We start from the raw sequence: 20,103 nt of genomic DNA, 5'->3' as shown, positions 1-20,103 counted from the left end.
CCCAAGGGTGAGGATGGCAGGGGTCTGAACTTGCCCTGGAACTTGCCCATGAGGCTGAGATCCCCTCCTGCCGCTGCTCAGGAGCAGAGCGGGCACCGTCTGATCTCCTTGTCTGCCTGTGGGATATTGTACTTCAGTTCTGCAAGGATGTGGGACCCCGTCTAGATACAGGGGGGTTTTACCTACTGTTTCTGCTCAGCACGTACACAAGGACCAGAAGGCTCCTTGTAAGGAAACAATTTGAAGCCTGGCCAGATGGAGTTGTGGGTGGAGGCCATGTTGAGTAGCAACCTTTGAGAGAGAGAGACCATGAGGTCTCTGTTCCAGGGCAAAGTTTTTCCCACCTTAAGCACTTGGTGCATCACCTGCACACTAGACACCGGAGTGTCTTGAAGAGCAAGGATTAGCGTGCCTTTAGTTCAGCACATTGCTCAGAGTGTGCAAAACCCTCATTTCATCTGAAACGTGGAACCTACTTCCATAATAGTGATGGTGCTGGCATTATTTGACTGAGGCTGAGCATATCCCAGGCATTTAATGGTAAGAAGCCAGTCCTTTCCTGGCCTATGCACTCTGTGCTAAACAACTGACTGAAGCACACTGACCGCTGAGCTCAGCGCTGGGAAGCAGATGTGTGATAGCTTCTCTGGTCCATTCATTTTGCCTGGAGTGATTGCGATGCATTTTCTTTTGTTGATGGAAAATGACTCACATATTGTTTCCTTACTGCTTTGGTTCCTGTGCCCAATTCCCCAGAGGCATTTCCCATCATAGCTTAGCTAACTCCTAAAGGAAATAGAATGTAGCAGTGGTAAAATATTACCGGATATTACTACGTTTTAGACTTTAATGTTTTATTTTGGTGCTTTTGTTACCTTTGTTCTCACTTTAGGGGTTGTCACATCTATATTCCTAGCAGAACTACCCACAAATAAAAGCATATAACCTGCCCGTACAGCTACATATATTCTCTGTAGCCCTGTGTATGTTTTCATAGTGCTTTTTAATATATCAAGCTGACATCTCTGATGGTGATTAAGATGTCATGAATTATGTAAGATAAACTGAAGTGAAGTGAAACGCAGAACCGAAGGCTCCTTTACATCACTATGGGAATGGCCGAGCCTGCCGCAGAAACCTCACCTATAACCTTCAAGGCCACATCAATTGCCAGCAACTTCAGACATCCTTCTCTGCCCTCGCTAAGCAGATCCTTTGTTCCCTCTGCTGAGATTCCCTAGCTCGCCCCTTGTCTGCAGCATTCATTTGGCTCTGATTTTCCATTCTACCCAGTGCATTCCTCTGCCTTGTGTTTACATAAAAGTGTATTGTAACCTCCTTCAGAACTAGGACCTTTCTTTTTTGAAGTGAGCCTGTGTTTTCTACCCTGCCTTGCAAAAAGGAATCCAGAAAGTATGTATTGTGTGATGATATTTTTCCCTGTCTTGTTGATGAATAGACAGTGAATCCAACATTCTGTGCCGGGGATATGGTGTGAACAAGGCAGATGGGGACTCTGCCTTTGATTAGAAATAATTACCCCAAGTTTTCCTTCTTCCCACTCTATGTGTACATGCTGGGGAGTTGAGTGGGAGACTGTAAGAAGAGACTGGAAAGGAAAGTGGGTAGTTAGAAGAAACACGGTGAGTTTTTGGAAAGTGTGGAAAGGGAAGACATTGCCCCAGTTCTCATTTTCACAGAACATTTGAGAAGTTGAAAACATGGGTTCTGGAGTCAATCCCCTGCTTGTGTTCAAATTCCCACTCCGCTTCCTTTTTGGGTGACCTTGGACTTATTTAATCTCACGAAGGCTCAATTTCTGCTATGAATAGAGTCAGACGCATCAGATTAGATGATTTTGGGTGCCACCCTCATAGTATGTGCTCAGTGGCAGTGGTTATTAACTCCTTTATTATTTTAGCTACTGTTATTTTTACATGCACGACTCTAAGGAAGACCGTGCCCAGGACGCCTGGAATAGGGCAGAGACAGCCCAGGCTGGGCATGTGCTCAGAGGTGTCCTTTCCCAGATGGCAGAGCAGCTCCAGGCTCCCTGCACACCTCTGAAGGGAGTGCTGGAGCCTTTCACATCTGGGCTTACTCTGACAGCGGTGGGCTCTCTAGCGCTCCCCTCCCGCTGGCCGCCCCCCTCTTGCCCGCAGTAAGCCTTACTAGATGGGAACATGTGAAAGGGAAGATACATTTCTTCTCCTCTTTGGCCTCCTGGTTGTAAATTTACTGAGATCTGATGGGAAGAATCATGTTCAGTATTTTGTAGCTTAAACTTTCCTGGCTAGAACTTTATTTTCTCCAATACTAACAAAATGGATTTTCTTTCCCCCCCTACCTTCTCTTGTTAATAGGGTGCTGAGAAAATTTTGTCAATGAATGAATCAGGAGAACTGCAAGACCTCTTAACCAAAATTGAGGTAATTGTGCTTTTAGCAACTTATTTTTAGTAATCCAAATGTTAAACACATTCTGATTGTAACTGAGTTTTCCTACTTGAATTTTCCCATGTTCTTACACGTATGTAACTGGATACATGTGGCAGTTTTAATTTGATGTCACCTGTCATTAAATTTTCTCTAGTTAGAGTGGCTTTAGTGTTTGTTTCTAACAACCTCATAGTATTAGGTGAAAATTCCAGTCTGCTTTAGTAGAGCCTAATTCTCTAATAGAGCTGATTTTGATGAGGTGTTTCAAATCAAACACTTGTCTTAAAGCATATTTAACATTTTTCATGTAAATGATTTTATTTTTCTCATGGATCATTTTTAAATATTACAAAAATTTATTTCTATAAAGTGCACATTTAAATTTTGTTCCTATACTGATTATTACAGCATCAGAGAAATACTTATTCAAATATGCAATGTATCAGGTCAGTATGCAACCAGAAAGTCCCTAATCCTCCTCTGCTAAGCTTGCTTTTCTCTATATGTTGGGAGACCATGTATTTACCATGGAAACTGGGAGACTTTGAGAGTGCAAAAGGGGGTTTATAATTTTCTGGGATAGCAAACATGAGCCTAGGTGTTTCCAGGTGAACTAAGCTGTCTGTTTACCTGGAATCGAGTGTGTATGCCCCTACCAGCTTATCCTGGTCTAGTCTCCTTTGCTGACCTTGTTTTTCATTGTCTACCATTCCTTCCACTTCAGTTAAAACAAAGAACTCTTTGTGCATTATTACTGCCATTCCTTTGTGCAAGCTGTTCTGTCTGCCCGGAATGCTCTTGTTCCAATTCCTCCTTTCCCTCCACGGTCCTCGAGGCCCATCTGCAACATCACTTCTTCCCCAAATCATTCCCCATCTCTCCCACCTCTGAATTCCTCTGACCCTCTTTTTTTTGTTGGGTGCTTTTCAAAGTATTTTGATTTTTGTATGACTTTTCTTTGAGTATTTCATTCATGTCCCAAATGAACTCTGTGCCCCTTGGTTTTATTCATATCATGTTTCATATTGTGACCTTCTCAGAAGGACAAACAATGAGGGCATGCATTTGGTAGTTTAACACTCCTTTTGAAAATCTCTATGGGCAGAGCTAATTTCTTTCCCTTGGTACCTATATCCTACTCCACCTGCATGGAACCATTAATTTGGGTGAATATGTATTTTTTTATTTATGTGAATTAAGTTGGTTAATGTATATTATTTTATGTGCACTTTTTAAACTTATGTAAATTTAATGAAATATATGTTATGAAATATATGTAATTTTGTGCCATATTATTTTCTCTAGGCACTATGTTTTTCAGTACCATCTATATTGCTGTGTGAACATTTAGCCTATTTCTTCTAAGTGCTGTGTAGTTCTTCAGGACAACAGTGCTCCAATAGAACTTTCTTCGGTGATGGAAATGTTTATATCTGTGGCATCTAAAATAGTGGCCATTGCTGCATGTGGTTATCTAACACTCAAAGTGTGGCTAGTGCGACTGAGGACTTAAATTTTTAATTTTATTAATTATTCTTGATTTAAATTTAAGTTTAAATGCCACATGTGGCTAATAGCTCCTGTTTTGGATTGTGTAACTCTATGAAGCCCACCTACTATTTTCTTATCTACCCTCTTGTCCACTGATGGGCACCCCGATATCCCCCAACTCCTTCCATCAAACAAACAGTGCTGCAAGGAACAGTCCTGAGCATGTTCCCTGTGGGTTTCCCTGGAGTAGAAATTGCTGCTTCCGAGCTGATGCATAGACTTAGTTTTCCAGGAAGTGCCAGATGGCTTTCTGGAATGGTTGCACCATTCAACACCTCCTCCTGTAGAGAAAGAGGTTTAGTATGTTCCTGCTTCTTGATAATTAAGTTACACTGTTCTCTAACTTACAATTGTCTAATTTTTTTCCAGGGTAATAGGCAAATTGCTTTATTGAGCTATATTGATTTATTTTTTTAATTTATGATTTCTGATTACCACTGAGTTTGGACATTTCATTGTATACTTATTAGATTTTTTTTTATTTTTTTTTTTTTACCATTTCTTCTGTAAATTGTGCATTCTTATACCTTGCCTATTAAATGTCTTGGACTTGCTTTTTGTGGTTGATTTTTTTGGAAAGTCCTTCTATATTCTAGATGTTAAATTTTTGTTGCTTTTAGTCATTGCAATGTTTTCTTCCCTTTGTTCAGCTTCTTTCGTGGTATTGTTCATGCAACAGAAATTCTCTAATATAATCAAACCATCATTTTTCCTTATGTTTTGTGCTTTTGAATTTTTACTTATGAAACACCCTTCCACCTTAAGGTCAGAAAAATATTGCCTCATGTTTTCTTATATTAACTTTATTATTCACATATAGGTCTTTCATTCATATAAAATCCAATTCCCTTTTCTTAACATATGATGATCCAGCTTCTAAATTCATCTACTAAATTATTGCTCTGTTGTGTTGATTTTATATTATAATAAACCCCCATTTATACTTGGGTCTTTGAGCTCTATAGTAACTTCCACTGATATGTTGTTTCTTATACCAAATCATACTGTCTTTCTTTTTGTGGTTTAATAAAAACTTTCAGGTTCTTACAAGGTGAATCTCCCTCATTACTCTTCTTAAAGATTGATGACTGACTTAGCTATTTATGGGCTTTTATTTCTTTGAGTCTGTAATTCTTTAATTCTACAACTTATTAATAGCACCAAGCTATATTAACGTAACTTATCTCTCTCAGCTCAAAATATTTTGGAAAGAAGATTTTGTTATCTTCATTAAGTGTGTCTCCATTCTACGGATGACATAAACAAGGCACAGATATTGAAGGCTGTTTTTGATGTTAAAAAGAATGGGATGGTACTGGCTTCTAATGTTATAGGAGTTTTAAGGTGCTATAGCTCTGTTGGGCTGCTTTGCCCATATAACCAAACTGGTAGAGAATTTGAAGCCATTTGAGAAAGCCCTGGTGGGCTTTGTCTATGAAAGGGGCTGAGGTTTAAGACAAACTAACCCAAAAAAAGAGACTGGCTCTGGAGAATCAGTTGGAGGAGCCAAACAAAGTGAATAAGAGTTGCAAGATTCAGATCCAAACCCATTGCATTCTTCTGGTTGGCTTTTGGCAATGGAGCAGGAGTTAAACGTTCATGAGGTAGGCAGCGTTGGAGTCTTTACTCTGTAGTAAGTAATATTCTTGGTATTTTATATATTAAGTCTCTGAAACCTCACAACAACTCTGCAAGGTGGATTCTAATATTATCCCTATTTTGCCAGCAAAGTAACTGAGTCACCGAAGGTTGAATCACTTGCATAAGACCTTAGACAAGGTTCAATTTATGATTCCACTCAGCCTGACTCCAAAGCCCATGATATTAACCACGAATCTATGCTCTCATCACTCTTGAATTGTCATCTAGGTTTCTGAGAAACATGACCATAGTGGCAGGACCCAAGGCCCAGGTGCGAAGTTAACTGGGAGGTAGATACAGTATTAAGTCCTGGGAACAGATGGTTTTAACACTGGGTTCTGAGACTTGTGGTGCATCATGGAAGATATGTAAATTGGTGGTAACTTTAGAGAGAAATCAGACAGATTCTGTTCAGTTTTAATTTGCTGATACTTGTGTGCTACATAGCAGACTTGACTGTCTTGGTCCTGGTAATTCAGGCCCCGCTAATCCCAGGTGATGATGAGGAAGGATGCTAGCAGTTGCAGCTGGGCCATCAGAAAGTGTCAGCAAATAATTTCAAGTTTTCTGGTCCCCAAATCTTAGCATCCATCTCTCCTGAGTAAAAATTGCTCTGGAAAGATGAGTGGGTCTGATTCATTAATGAAAATTGTCAGTGGCCTCTAACATAAAGAGCTGGCCAAAGGCAACAGAAGCAAGTGAAATATGGTGACAGCTGGTATGAGACTTGAGTTCAATAAGGCTGGCTGTACCAATACAAGGTCTGCGCCTGAGAAAAGGGGTCCTCCCCACAGACTATGAGCCCCACATGGACACAGAGCCTTGTCTACGTTGTTTTGTTCTTCACTGTTAGTGCCTAGAACAGGGCTTGCAAATAATGGGCACCCAGTAAATATTTTTGAGTTGCATCCTTTTGCATCCAAGGTGGGGTTTGTTTTTTTGAGAAGGCAAAGCAGTTCATTGATGAAAAAGATGAAAAAAAAAATCGTTATTTTAATGTAGGAGAATCCTTGGGCAAAAAAAAAAGATGAATAAAAACAAAATTTTTAAGGTAAAATTGATTTATTACTATATTTATGTATTTATTTATATTAATAAACAGGCTATAGATTAGAAGCAAAGAGGTAAGACTTTCCCTGACCCTGCTGGTGTCCACACAGAGAACGAACGGGAGCCCGAGGTGTCTCAGCAAACACCTTGTACTGGCAGATACTGGGTTAAAGCTCTCAGTTGGTTGAGAAGATCTAAGTAAGTGTTTGCCTTGCTATTTTTTTTTTTTTGAAGACGTGAGCAAACATTTTGTTGTCATTTCTAGTAAGATTGCCAGCATAGTGTCCATTTTCTGCCTGATTCTTCCCTGAAGGCTGGGTGGGGACGACTCATTTGCTGTTCACATAGAACAGAGGTAAGATGGCCAGCAACACACCACGGAGGATGCTGGAAAGGCCCAGGCTGTCTGTACAAGACATCTGAGCTGTCAAAGCTTGTCCTCACCCTCCCAGGAGAAGCACCGTTCCAGATGATGGCCCCTCCCCATGGGGAGATGGCCACAGCCTGTTCAGAGACTATGGTCTCAGAGCACCACCTACTCACTGGGGAAACCAGGCCATGTGTTCAGTCTGCTGCTCTCTGAAATCCGAACATCTTTTTAAGTAGGTTTATGGCAGTTTATCCCACTGGGTTCAAGAATCAGACTCATACATTCAGGCTTATCCATTGAGTATCATAAGCTACAAATTTCCTGTGTCTGCATTTTGTTCAGTGCCTTCTTTCGCAACTCTGCTAATTGATGATGCTTCCATCTCTATTCTGCTAACTATTCATTAGCAGCATGGTCAGACAGAGAGGTGCTTATTAGCTACTTAATAAGCATTTGCTGAGATGAAATGTTGAATATAGTTTCAAGCAAAATACAGGGACGAAGCTGAATCATGCAGAGATGATTACACGCCAAGTGTGCACTCTTTGACAATTTGTTGCATGGATTAAGTCTGCTTCATAGACAATCTGAATGATGAGGTTTGTTGTCACAGAGACTCAGATAAGTTGCTTCCTCTTTGGTTGAATGCTTACGGGACTTTCAAGCTCTTCTGGAATAGGATTAGATGATCTGAAGTTAAGAATAAGAAGTGTACTTATTTCTTGATATTGAAGATTACTGAACTTAGCACCCTATTTCTATAGTAGATAGCAGCAAAGCCTTTTTTATTTTTGAAATTTGAGTTTTGCTACCAAAAAATCCATTTGATTATCATTTATGAACTCCGCGCTTGTATCTTTGTCCCTTGGACCTTTATAAGAGATTTGGGAGTTCCTGTTGCTTCAACTCAGATGACTGCAGTATGGAGTGGACTTCTTCAAAGATCTAAGGTTGGGGCTAAGCGCTATCTTTTATAGAACAGGGAAGTGTCTGTTTCACAACTGTATCCCTAATGCATTGCACAGTACCTGGCGGTAGACCAGCGGTTCTCAACCTGTGGGTTTCGACCCCTTTGGCCTAAGACCATCCTGCATATCAGATATTTACATTACGATTCATAACAGTAGCAACATTATAGTTATGAAGTAGCAACGAAAATAATTTTATGGTTGGGTCACAACATGAGGAACTGTATTTAAAGGGCCAGAAGGTTGAGAACCACTGCAGTAGACACTCAACATATTTGTGGGATGAACAACTAAGTATTTTTTAAAAGTCCTTAAGCAAGAATATGTGAACAGAAAGAGATGGAAAAAAAAATACTTTTTCACTTTTTAAAAAATTGAATTGTACTCCAAAGAGGCATGCTTCTACCCGAACCACTATTTAGAGGAGTGACATTCTATAGATTCTGTGCTCTGAGTGCTATTCTCAACTAAGTCTGCATGGATTCTCACTCTGCTGGGCACCAGGACACTGAAAAGTTACCCTAGATTCGTTAGTTGCTTGAAGGTCAAAGTCCTGAAGTAGACCTCTTCATTGAAATGGAAGTCTGTATTGTTGCTAATAATGACTAATGTTAACTTCAGTTATTTCTCCTTCCTCCAAGCTGGAATATTGTCTAAGTTTTGGGAAATTTCTTAGCTCATTTTGCATTTTCCCCTGAGGGCAAAACTGTGGAGGTGCTGGATTTAGGACACGGGAGCATCCTATATATTAAAAGCCTAATATGCTAAGTGTCTGGTCATCCAGTCATCCATTCAACCAATCAAAGCATAATATGCTAATGATATGCTAAGGCCACTCAACCACTCACTATGATGTGCACTGACAACCAGAGGGCAGATACTCTGGCTAGTAGGTTAGCTTGCTGCTGGGGTCCTGACGATCAGGACTGAGTGAGATGGGCCAGACACGCCCTGGAGCCCTCCTGCGGTCCCTTTCCAGCTGGCCAACCCCCCCATGTTCCTCCCCAGCCCCGATCTTGCACCGGTGGGGTCCCTGGGTCTGGCTTGCACCTTCTCGCAATCCAGGACACCTTGGGGGCTGTCAGAGAGCCGGTTTCTACCTGATCCCGCAGGCCAGACCGAGGGACCCCACAGGTGCACTGGGTCTTTAGTTTAATATAAGCCAGCTTATTTTCTTTATAAGAAGCTCTTTGAGATGGAGCCAACGTTCCAGTGCAACAAAAGTGCTCTTTGAAGGAGATGGCTGGGCATGACTGGATTGTTTATCTCTATTAGAAGACCAAGTGGAGGAGAATATACAGGAATGGGATTCCTGGAGGCTAATGGAGTGCTGGGGAAGCTTAGTGAATAGTCTCAAGACCCACCTCCACCCCTCACCCTATTCTGCTTTAGTCATAGCATTTATCCTCTTAACTGTTTTACATTTGGGAATCATATGTAATGTAGTATTTGGGGAAAATGGATGTAAATAAGGTTGAAACTACTGCTAAATAGAAGGAACAATGACTTTTGCTCTTGAAGAGAGTGCTTCAGTTTTTAGTTTTCTGACCCCCTGTACCCTGAACATTTTTTTACTCATTCAGAGGCTTTATTTCCTCATTTATAAAATGAGGTTGGTGTGAGCACTGGATATAAACTCTGCAGGCTATATAAGCCATTCTTTCCAAGTTTATGGCTGAAACAACTAATTTTTCTTAGGAATGGAAGTGGCCTTATAATTTTCCAACACTGTGCTCTGAGACATCAGAATTCACACATGTATAGAAATATATTTATTCTCCCTTAAGACCTGAAACCAAAAGACTAAGTATAGAAGTATTTAAATAAAGTGACTTTAAAAACGATAGACAATGGCTGTATCATGTGACTACAAGCAATTTAGTTGGAGGCAGCAGTTAATACAAATCCCTTCAAATAAGGATTTATTAATGAAATAACAATGACTAACTTTATTCGGTGGTTACTATGTGCCAGGCAATATCCTATTCATTTTTCATGAATTAACTCATTGAATCCTCTCAACAACCCTTTGAGTAAAAGACAGATCTCAGAATAGCACGGCGTGGATTCTGATGACATTATTTTGGGGTGGCCTTTGTCCATCTGTGATTCCCTTTAAAATGACAATTTAGCTTTTAATATTTATAAATTAATTTTATTTTAGGAAATTTATTTGACCTGACTTATGGAAGAGCTTTGAATCTCTACAAACTCGACAAAGTTCCTTGTTTATGTCACTCGGGTTGACAGCCATTACTTTCCATCGAAGTAATTCTGTGCTAATAAAAATGAGCTATTACATGGCTTTTCCATCTTGATATAATAGCTAAGTCAAATGGTAATTGCACATGAATCTTGCAGAAAATTCATATCTGAAAACTGGTCTGAGAATATATAAATTTTAAGGCAACCATGTTCTTAATGGTTGTTTCCCAAAGTACCTTCCACAAGGTAGAACATATGAACAAATTACAGTTGTTTCTTGAAAAAAGGGTTCATATAGTAGTTTGTGCTGGGGAAATGGTGGGTTAAACACACTTAGTCAGGCATGTTTTTTCAGTCAGATTTTTTGGTGACTTTTATTGTGCAATTGTGATGCTCCAGAGAAAAGTTGTATGTATGTGTAAGTATGTCCTGTGTGTGTGTGTGTGTGTGTGTGTGTGTGTGTGTGTGTGTCTGTGTGAGTATCCACATTTCTCAGCATTAGCCATTATTCTTGTTTTAATACTTCACTTTCAAACATTGCTGCAGATTCCTATTTTGCAAGTCAGAAGCTTGGTTTTCACTCACTTTTTTCTATATCTTCATTTTATAATGGCTCCTAACCTGTCCCCAGCTGACAGAGGCCACCAGTGAACTCCAGCAAAGGTTACACGTGCAAAACAGCAAATAGAAATGCGTATGGATCATTTTCAAAATGTTATCCTCCACACACTGGCTAGTTATTTTCATCCTACTGCCAGGGTTCTTTATCTTTCCTTGAGGTAGAAAGGCTGATAGCAACCATGAGAAATTATACAGACTTGGGGAAACATCCTAAAATTTTTATGACTTTTTTCAAATATAAAATGAGGAAAACATTGCTTGAATTATCTGCTTTACGGAGGTGTCTATAGTATATGTGTGAAAGGAGAGGCCAGGGAAGTTTCTATATAATAATGCATTGAAAGTGCTTTTTAAAAAAACAAACATATTCAAATGGGCACTATAACCTGGGGCCCCCAGGAGGTAGTGGCTCCTCTGCACGTCAGCTTTTAGTTTTCGGAGTTTCCAGACTCAACTGTTATTGATAGTAGTCTATAAACACAACCACAAAACTGTTCAGAGACACTAGAGAGAAAGTTGCCGTATTTCCCTTTAATGCAAATCACCATCTTCTGCATTGTTTGGTTTGTAAATATGTGGTTTTATATGATGGGTTTCTCTAAGTGTGTGCCCTTTGACCAAAAATGCACCAAGTTTTATAAATTAAGCTCCTGCTATCGATGGCCATCCATGGGGCAGCGAAGGAAACCTCATCTAGCTTTCCCAGTGCATAGCTATATTACGCCAGTAGTATTTTTATGAGCATCAACAGTACAGAGGGACAGGGAGGCTGACGAGTTGTCCACGCTAACACATTTTCTGTTCTCTGTTGTCCTCCTGCCGCCCTATACAGAGAGTGCAGCATCCACACGAGTGTCCTTCCTGTGGAGGCTTTGGCTTTCATCCGTGCTCCGTGTGCCATGGGAGCAAGATGTCCGTGTTTCGAAACTGCTTCACAGACTCTTTCAAAGCCCTGAAGTGCACGGCGTGCAATGAGAACGGTCTGCAGCGCTGCAAGAGCTGTGCTGGTTAGGCAGCGCTTCCGCCAGGGAGAGCCGCGTTTTATCAACCAAGGCAATCATTTGCTTTCTACTTTTTGTTTTTTAAAAAAGGGTCACGTTTATGGATTAATCAATAAACTTTGTTTATTATAAGTGCCTTTGTTTTGACTGTTTACTGTGACCATTTGATTTGATATCAAATGAATGTTGATTTAACAACATGCCAAGCCCTGTGCTAGTAGATCCCGGTTTCTATTTGGAAATACCCAGCACCATTCCAACATGTCGAAAGTTTGACTCCTTAAATGGGTTTGCTTTTCTGAAGAAAAGACACAATGTATCTATCTGATGATGCAATGTCACCCTATGGATGAATTAATTCAACTTTCTAGGTGTATAGAACATATTTCTATGGGAGAAGAGAGCTCTGGGATAGTGGGAAAGAATATGGTCATATTTATTCTTAGACAGCAACATTTTTACTACATCTTGGAGCAGATGATTTTAATGATAAATCAATGCTGTCAGATGGATTTCATGGTGATGATAAAAAATAAGCTGCCAGAAGACTTATCCAGACTTATTTTTTTTCAAGCATCTGCTTTGTGTGTCATGGAAAACAAACAAAGGCTGCCATTATTGTCCTCTTGAGCTGGACGCAGAGAACTATATAGTTTGAACACATCGTAGGCAATGATAGAAAAGGGGACAGAAGAAATTTTGCTGCAATTATTGGCTGATGCCTAACTGTGCACACATCTGTACTCTGATGAAATCCTTTATCAATGATTTTATTTTATTTTTTATTTTTTTTAAAATATATTTTATTGATTTTTTACAGAGAGGAAGGGAGAGAGATAGAGAGCTAGAAACATCGATGAGAGAGAAACATCGATCAGCTGCCTCCTGCACATCTCACACTGGGGATATGCCCGCAACCCAGGCACATGCCCCTGACCGGAATCGAACCTGGGACCCCTCAGTCCGCAGGCCGACGCTCTATCCACTGAGCCAAACCGGTTCCGGCAATATCAATGATTTTAATAAATCACCTTCACAATATTTGTAATGTCATCAAAATATTTTTATACCTTGGTTTTAGACCAAGTTATGTTTACCAAATACTTCCTAATCATCTAGGCACAGTATTCAGTATAATTTCTGCTTTCATGGCACTTACTCTGTAAGAAGGAAAGAAGTATTAACTAACTATAAGCAGAATAAGTTTTATAAATACTAAATGAAACAGTGTGCTCTGGGAATGTATAGCAGAAGGAGCAACCTGGATGAGTTAGGAAATGGTAAGAAGAGACCGTTGAGCAACTGATAATGAAACAGACATGAAGGGTAATAGGAAACTAGTCAGTCAAAGAGCCTGATAGTGCTTCAAGGTCAAGGATAGCATATGTGGAGACTCTGAGGTCAGAGAAAGGTGTATGTTTCTCTGTTGAGGAACTGTTAGAATCCAATATGGGAAGTTTCAGTCTAGTAATAGTGGAACAGTTATGGCGGACTAATAATATGCTAATAATATGTTTACATGAACAAGATAGGAAAACATAAACTGCTCAAGCCATTGGTAAGCAACTAAAATGGAAAGATACAGGGAGGGATTCAATCACTAGACAAAGGGAAACAAAATGAGCCCCACATTTATCCAGCTTATCCTCTGAGAGCACTTCCAGTTGGCACCGAATAGAGCTCATGAAGAAAGAGCATTGAAACTAGAGACATCTTTAAAATGTTGTCATGCAATCCATAAACATGGTAGATTTCTTCATATATTTGGATTTTCTATAATTTCTTGGCAGAATATGCACTGTAGTTTTCAATGTGAAAATCTTACACATCTTTTGTAAAATGTATTCCATGGACTTGATGTTTTCTGATAGTGTTATAAATTGTATTATTTTAGTTTTGTAGTCTGTCTGTTGCTTGTGTATTGTATTCTAATTTTTGTCTAATGACCTTGAATTCAGCAGTTTTGTTAAGGTCACTCTGAGGTTCAACAGTTTGTGGATTTCTTTGGCTATTCTACATATCAACTGTGTTATTTACAAACTAGTGGCCTGGTGCATGAAATTCATGCACAGAGGTGGGGGGGGTATCCCTCAGCCTCGCCTGCACGCTCTCCAATCTGGGACATCCCTCTCACAATCCGGGTCTGCTGACTCCTAACTACTCACTGCCTGCCTGCCTGATTGCCCCTAACCACTCTGCCTGCCAACCTGCTTGCACCCAATTGACCCCCCCCCCCCCGCTGGCCTTCTAGCCCCCAACTGCCCCCCCCTTGCTGGCCTGATTGCCCCCAACGTTCCCCCCTTCCAGCCTGCTTGCCCCCAACTGCCTCCCTGCTGGCCTGATCACCCCCAACTGCCCTCCCTCCTGGTCAGATCCCCCCTAACCGCCTCTGCCTTGGCCCCGCCACCATGGCTTTGTCCAGAAGGTCTCCCAGTATAATTAGCATATTACCCTTTTATTAGTATAGATGATGAGCTTCATTTTTTTTTTTCAATCTTGTGACTTTTTTTTTTTTTTTTTTGCCTTATTTAGGACCTTCATCACAATGTGAAATAAAAGTGATGAAAGTAAACATTCATGCACTCTTCCTGGAAAAAATAAATGTTGGAATTTGGGGCTGCAGCATGCCTTGAATTGAATGAATGCTTCTAAGAAATGAGAAGACCAAAGACAAGTCCCCAATCTGCCCATCAGTTCCACTCAAACCCTTGGCTGATTCCTGACTTACATATACAGACTCATATCCTGAGACCAAGCAATTCTCGGACACCACCTGGGTATCCTACAATCCAACTCAGTTCTGACACTATATACCTGAAGATAAAGAACTCAGTCTATAAAACTGCCCTCCCTCCCCAAACACTTGTTACCTGTGCTTTCAACCAAGTGGCTATAGATCACAACTCTCTGCTTAGTCTCCATTAATTTGTTAGAGGATGTCACAGAACTCAGAGAAACATTTTACTTGCTAAGTTGCAGGTTTATTGTTAAAGGACAGGACTCAGGAACAGCCAGAGGGAAGAGATGCACAGGGCAAGGGATTGGGGAGAGGGCACAGAGCTTCCATCCTCTCTCCAGGTGCACCACTCTCCCGAATTTCCATGTGTTCACCAACCCAGAAGCTCAGACCCTGTCCCTTTGGGGCTTTGTGGAGGCTTCCTTATATATATGTTACTTATTGAATCATTGCCTATTGGCAATTGATTTGACCTCCAGATCAGAGTGGGACTGAAAGTTCCAACCCTCTAATCACACGGTTGCTTCTCCTGGCTCTGGGCCCTAATCCTTAGGTGAGGCCCAAAAAGCCCCTCATTGACATAACAAAAGACAATGTTATGCCTTTATAACTTAGGAAACTCTAAGCATTTTGAGGAGTTTTGTGCTAGAAAAGGGAATGAAGCCCAAATATGTGTTTATTTTTATAAATCTCAATTATGCAGAGGAAAGAAGTTACTAAGAGGCCAAATAGTTGAGCAGAGAGTTCAGGAGCTGTTTGTGTTGCAAAGTTAGTTTGGACTTCACAAGGAAATGCATGAATGTTCCCTTGAAATCTCAGAAGGGGCCCATCTTCAGAGTAAGGCCCGAATTTAAGGGCTGTGTTGTAAAGCTAAAAAACAAAATGAAACCCAAAACATACTTGCCCTTATAAGGCATAAAACCAAACTTCCATGATATCATCATTATCTTTTAATATGTGACTACCTGTTAGAACAAAACTCAATACGCAAACAAGCAAAAGAAAGGAACTTGGTGAATAGGAAAATCTACAGCTAACATAATTCTTAATGTATATACAATATTAAATACTTCCCCCTCAGATCAGGAAGAGTGCATAAATGTTCACTTTCATGACTTTTATTTAACCTTGTGATGGAGGTCCTAGCTAGTGAAATAAAACAAGAAAAAAAAAATTGCCGGGCCAAAATGTCATAAACATGGGAAAAAATAAATCTCATTATTTGTAACTAGCGTAATTGAAATATAGAAAATCCAAAGTAATCTATAAACTGTTGAACCTCAAAGTGAACTTAGCAAAATTTTTGGATTCAAGGTCATTATACAAAAATTAGAAATACAATACACAAGCAACAAACACTTAGAATATAAAACTAAAATGATACCATTTATAAAACTATCAGAAAACATCAAATATATGGGATACATTTTATAAAAGACTAGAGGCCTGGTGCACAAAAATTTGTGCACTCAGGTGGGTTCCTCAGGCCAGCCTGTGCCCTCTCGCAGTCTGGGGCCCCTCAGGGGCCCTTTCCCCTGGCTGCTGGCACCAGTTTTCCTCCGGCGCCCAGAACTCAGGCCTTCGCTCTTCGCCGGGAGGGGCTTTGCTCTTCCCTTTTCGCTGGCCGCTCTGGCCCCGAGGGCGGTGGGCAGGGGGCTTAGCCCTTCACTTGCCGCTTGGGCCCTGGGGCAGGGCTGGTGTGGTGGGCTTTCCTCTTTGCTCTTCGCTCGCCACGCTGCTCCTGCCCGGGGCCAGCTGGCTTTGCTCCGTCGCTTGGCGCCTACATATGCAAATTAGCCACCATCTTTGTTGGTGATTAATTTGCATATCGCCCTGGTTAGTCAATGGGAAGCATAGCAAAGGTATGGTAAATTACCCTTTTTGTCTTTTATTAGATAGGATGTGTCATACTTCCACATTTAAAATTACAGTGCAGATTTTGCCAAGAAATTGTAGAAGATCTAAATACATGGAACAAGCTACCATGTTTATGGACTGGGCGACAACATTATAAAGATGTCTATAGTTTCAATGCAATCTTAAAACCCCACCAGATGTTTTATATAATTGACCAATAATTCTAAATTTATATGAAAATGCAAACCATCTAGAGCAGTGGTTCTCAACCTGTGGGTCACGACCCCTTTGGGGGTTAAACAACCCTTTCACAGGGGTCACCTAAGACCATCAGAAAACACATACATAATTACATATTGTTTTTGTGATTAATCACTATGCTTTAATTATGTTCAATTTGTAACAATGAAATTGGGGGTCACCACAACATGAGGAACTGTATTAAAGGGTCGCAGCATTAGGAAGGTTGAGGACCACTGGTCTAAGGTTGAGAACCACTGATCTAGAGTATCCAAGAACATTTTGAACAAGTAAAATAAGTATAGACAAATAGATTAATGGAATCTAATAGAATGTACAGAAGTAGGTGCACACAATAAGGTCAACTGTTTTTCAATAAGGATGACAATTCAAAGCAATGGGCAGTGGAAAGTCTTTGTGACAAATAGTGCTGGAAACCACCAGATTCCCACATAATCAGAAAAATGACTTTGAAAATGACTAGTATTACCATTGCTACCACTACCGCTACTGACATCTAATGGCTAGAGAGGCAAGCAATACTGAAAAACATCCTACAAAACACAGGGAGACTGCTCCCCTCCACAAAGGATTATCAAGACCAAACTGTTAATAGTGTCAAAATTGAGAACATCTGATGTAAATGTCAAAAGCTAGACCAGGAGAATAACTTCACCATACTGTGGTAGGCAAGATGTTTGAACAAGGCACAAGATGCCTAAATATGTGACTTGTTCAGGTAGAAAATAATAAATTGGACTTAAGTAAAGTTAAAATCTCCTCATTAAAGAAATTATTTATACAAATCAAGAGGGAAGCCAGAACTGGGATGATATATACATAATACAAATATCTGACAAAGGACTCATATCTAGGTAATTTATAGAATTCTGAAAAAATCAGTAATTAAGACAATATAAGTGGGGGTTGGGGGGTAATGGGGAGATAAGGATACATGTGTAATACTTTAATCAATAAAGGAAAAAATATTTTTTAAAAAATAAAAACAAAGAAAAAAAGAATCTTAGAGATTATAAAATATGAATCTTATTTTATAGGTAAAAAAGCAGAGGCACTCAGAAGTAAATTGTGTTTCAGAACTGGTTTCAAACTGAGGCTCCTGACTTCCAATTCTGTGCTCTTTAGGTACATCATGTGGTCAATAATAAACCTCTGTAGAAAAATTATTAACCAAAAAAAAGAGAATATAATAAAAAAAATAGGCAACAGACACCTCACAAAAAAGACATATGGATGGCTAAAAACATAGGAAAAAATACACATCACTAGTCATCACAGAATGCAAATTAAAATCACAATATGATATTACTACATCATATTTAAAATGGCTAAAATCTGAAGAGACTTAAAATGTAAAGTGTTGGTGTGGATGGAGAGCAACTGGAACTCTCCTACATTGCTAATGAGACGGTTAATTGATACAATCACTTAGGAAAACCATTTGATGGATTCAATGGAGGTAAGCATACACAAATGGTATACTCAACAATTTTGCTCCTAGTTGTTTAGTCAAGAGAAATAAAAACATATGTCCACATGCTACAAAAGTGCCGGGAGCCGGTCCATCCTTGCTGTTTCAAGGGACCTGGCATATATGGCATACGGTTCTTAATATGTTTGCTCACCTTCTTGGTGCTGTGTTTTAACCAAGGTCACCTCTCCGAGAAAGGTTGAATCCCCAGGTAGGGATTTTCCCCTGAAGTTAGGGAGGGAATAAAACCCCTCAACTAAGTGCCAGGCGGGTAATTAATCACTTTAACTATGAACAATCATGCTTAAGCTACATAATCTTTACTCCCTGGAATGGAGATAAGAAACGCCCTAACCTTTGTAATAGAGATTGATAGGATTGAATCAACTGGTATAAATACAGATGTAACAAGACAGCAAGACACAGAACTTAGAACACAGAACTCAGGAGACAGAACTCAGAACACAGAACTCAGGAGACAGAACTTAGAACATAGGGCTTGGAAGACAGGACCAAGAGAGACAGAGCCTAGGCACAGAACCTACACAGAACATTCTCTAGAGACAGAAGAACTTCGCTGGAGAGAGCATGCCGGAGGATCCTGGACAGGGACTGGCCTCGGAGCCTGGAGGCGGAGCCTGGCGAGAGAGCATGGCAGGGGATCCTGGACTGAACCTGACTGCAGAGGTTGGCAAGAGAGCCTGACTGGAGCCTGGCTACTGAACCTGGCTGGAGAACCTGGACAGAACCTCTCTGGAGATCCAGATCAGAACTTGGCTGGAGATCCTGGCTGGAGATCCTGGCTAGGCTGCTGATCAACTGAACACTGCCTCCATGTCATTCCTTCTTCACCCACTCCGTCCACACCTTTGGGGACCCCTGGACCTGCTGGGGTTGGACCCCGGCACAAAAGTTTCATGGAAGCTATATCATTAACAGCCAAAATGTGGAAAGATCTCAAATGCCCACTGACAGGAGAACTGATAAGCAAATTGTGATGTATTGACACAAGGGCACACCAAGGAACAGGCTATGGCTACTTGCTCCTCTGTCAAGAAAAGGGGGAAGAGTTTGTTGCATCAATAAAGTTTCTTATCCAACATGGTTTTAAGATTCTATGAATTAGTAGGGTCTATCTAGAAATTTCCTGACTACCCAGACCCTGGCTATGTTTCATAAAATCTGGCCATAGTCCCAATGTCTGGAGCAGAATGAGGATGGAGAATTAGAACAGTACAGGGATTCTAATTTTCAGACCCCATCTTGAACTACAAGCTCAGAGGACAAAAGGTCTCTGACTTGTGTTTGTGTTCACAAGGAATTTGTTTCTGTTTCTATACTTTATGCTTTTTTTAAAAAAATCCATTGGCATCGAATTAAGTGTTAATGTTTTCTGTTGATTATTTGTGAGCTTCTAAAGAAGAACATCATGGAAGAGTAATGAAATAAAAAAAAAAATCTCAGAGATCTCATGGAATTGCAGAAGTTAATGAGAGTAATAAGCTCAGAAAATAAGCTTACAATAGGCTTATTTAAGCATAAATTTAAGTTAACTTTCTAGAGAACTGGGTTTAGATACTTCACCTCTGTTTCAGTTCTATAAAATATAAATGAGAGATAATTACCCCTGCTATATTTATCCCATATTGTTCTATGGGATTAATTAGAATCTATAGGGAAGTACTTTTAAAATGCAGAGTAATAAACAGAGGCAGAGGGTAATTTCATAATTACCATGAAAATCATGCATCAGCAATATACCTTTTTACTGACCACATAAAGGAAATGAACTAACATTTATTGGACACCTTCTGCATGCTTGTTTTTTTAGAAGGTATCCCATTTATTCTTTATAATACCATGAAGAAACTGTGATTTTTTTTTTTGTATTATAAATTGTTAATTTTCCTCATCTTGAAATTTGTTAGTTTA

The 20,103-nt window shown here is 40.0% G+C and overlaps 1 protein-coding gene across 1 annotated transcript in view; it reads left to right on the top strand.

Annotated features, from left to right (window-relative positions):
• Positions 1-11,919, top strand: part of GRXCR1 (glutaredoxin and cysteine rich domain containing 1) — a 94,239-nt gene extending 82,320 nt beyond the window's left edge. Inside the window, exons 3-4 of the mRNA XM_059682660.1 lie at positions 2,364-2,429; positions 11,677-11,919. Coding sequence (XP_059538643.1) covers positions 2,364-2,429; positions 11,677-11,856 — 246 coding nt within the window. The 3' untranslated portion in view covers positions 11,857-11,919. The remainder of the gene's footprint in view (positions 1-2,363; positions 2,430-11,676) is intronic.
• Positions 11,920-20,103: the final 8,184 nt, after the last annotated feature.

This window comes from Myotis daubentonii, chromosome 1 (genome assembly GCF_963259705.1).
Source record: "Myotis daubentonii chromosome 1, mMyoDau2.1, whole genome shotgun sequence".
In the NCBI taxonomy this organism is placed as follows: Eukaryota; Metazoa; Chordata; class Mammalia; order Chiroptera; family Vespertilionidae; genus Myotis; species Myotis daubentonii.
The sequence above is the reverse complement of the archived record's forward strand: the minus strand, read 5'-3'. Positions and strand labels throughout refer to the sequence as shown.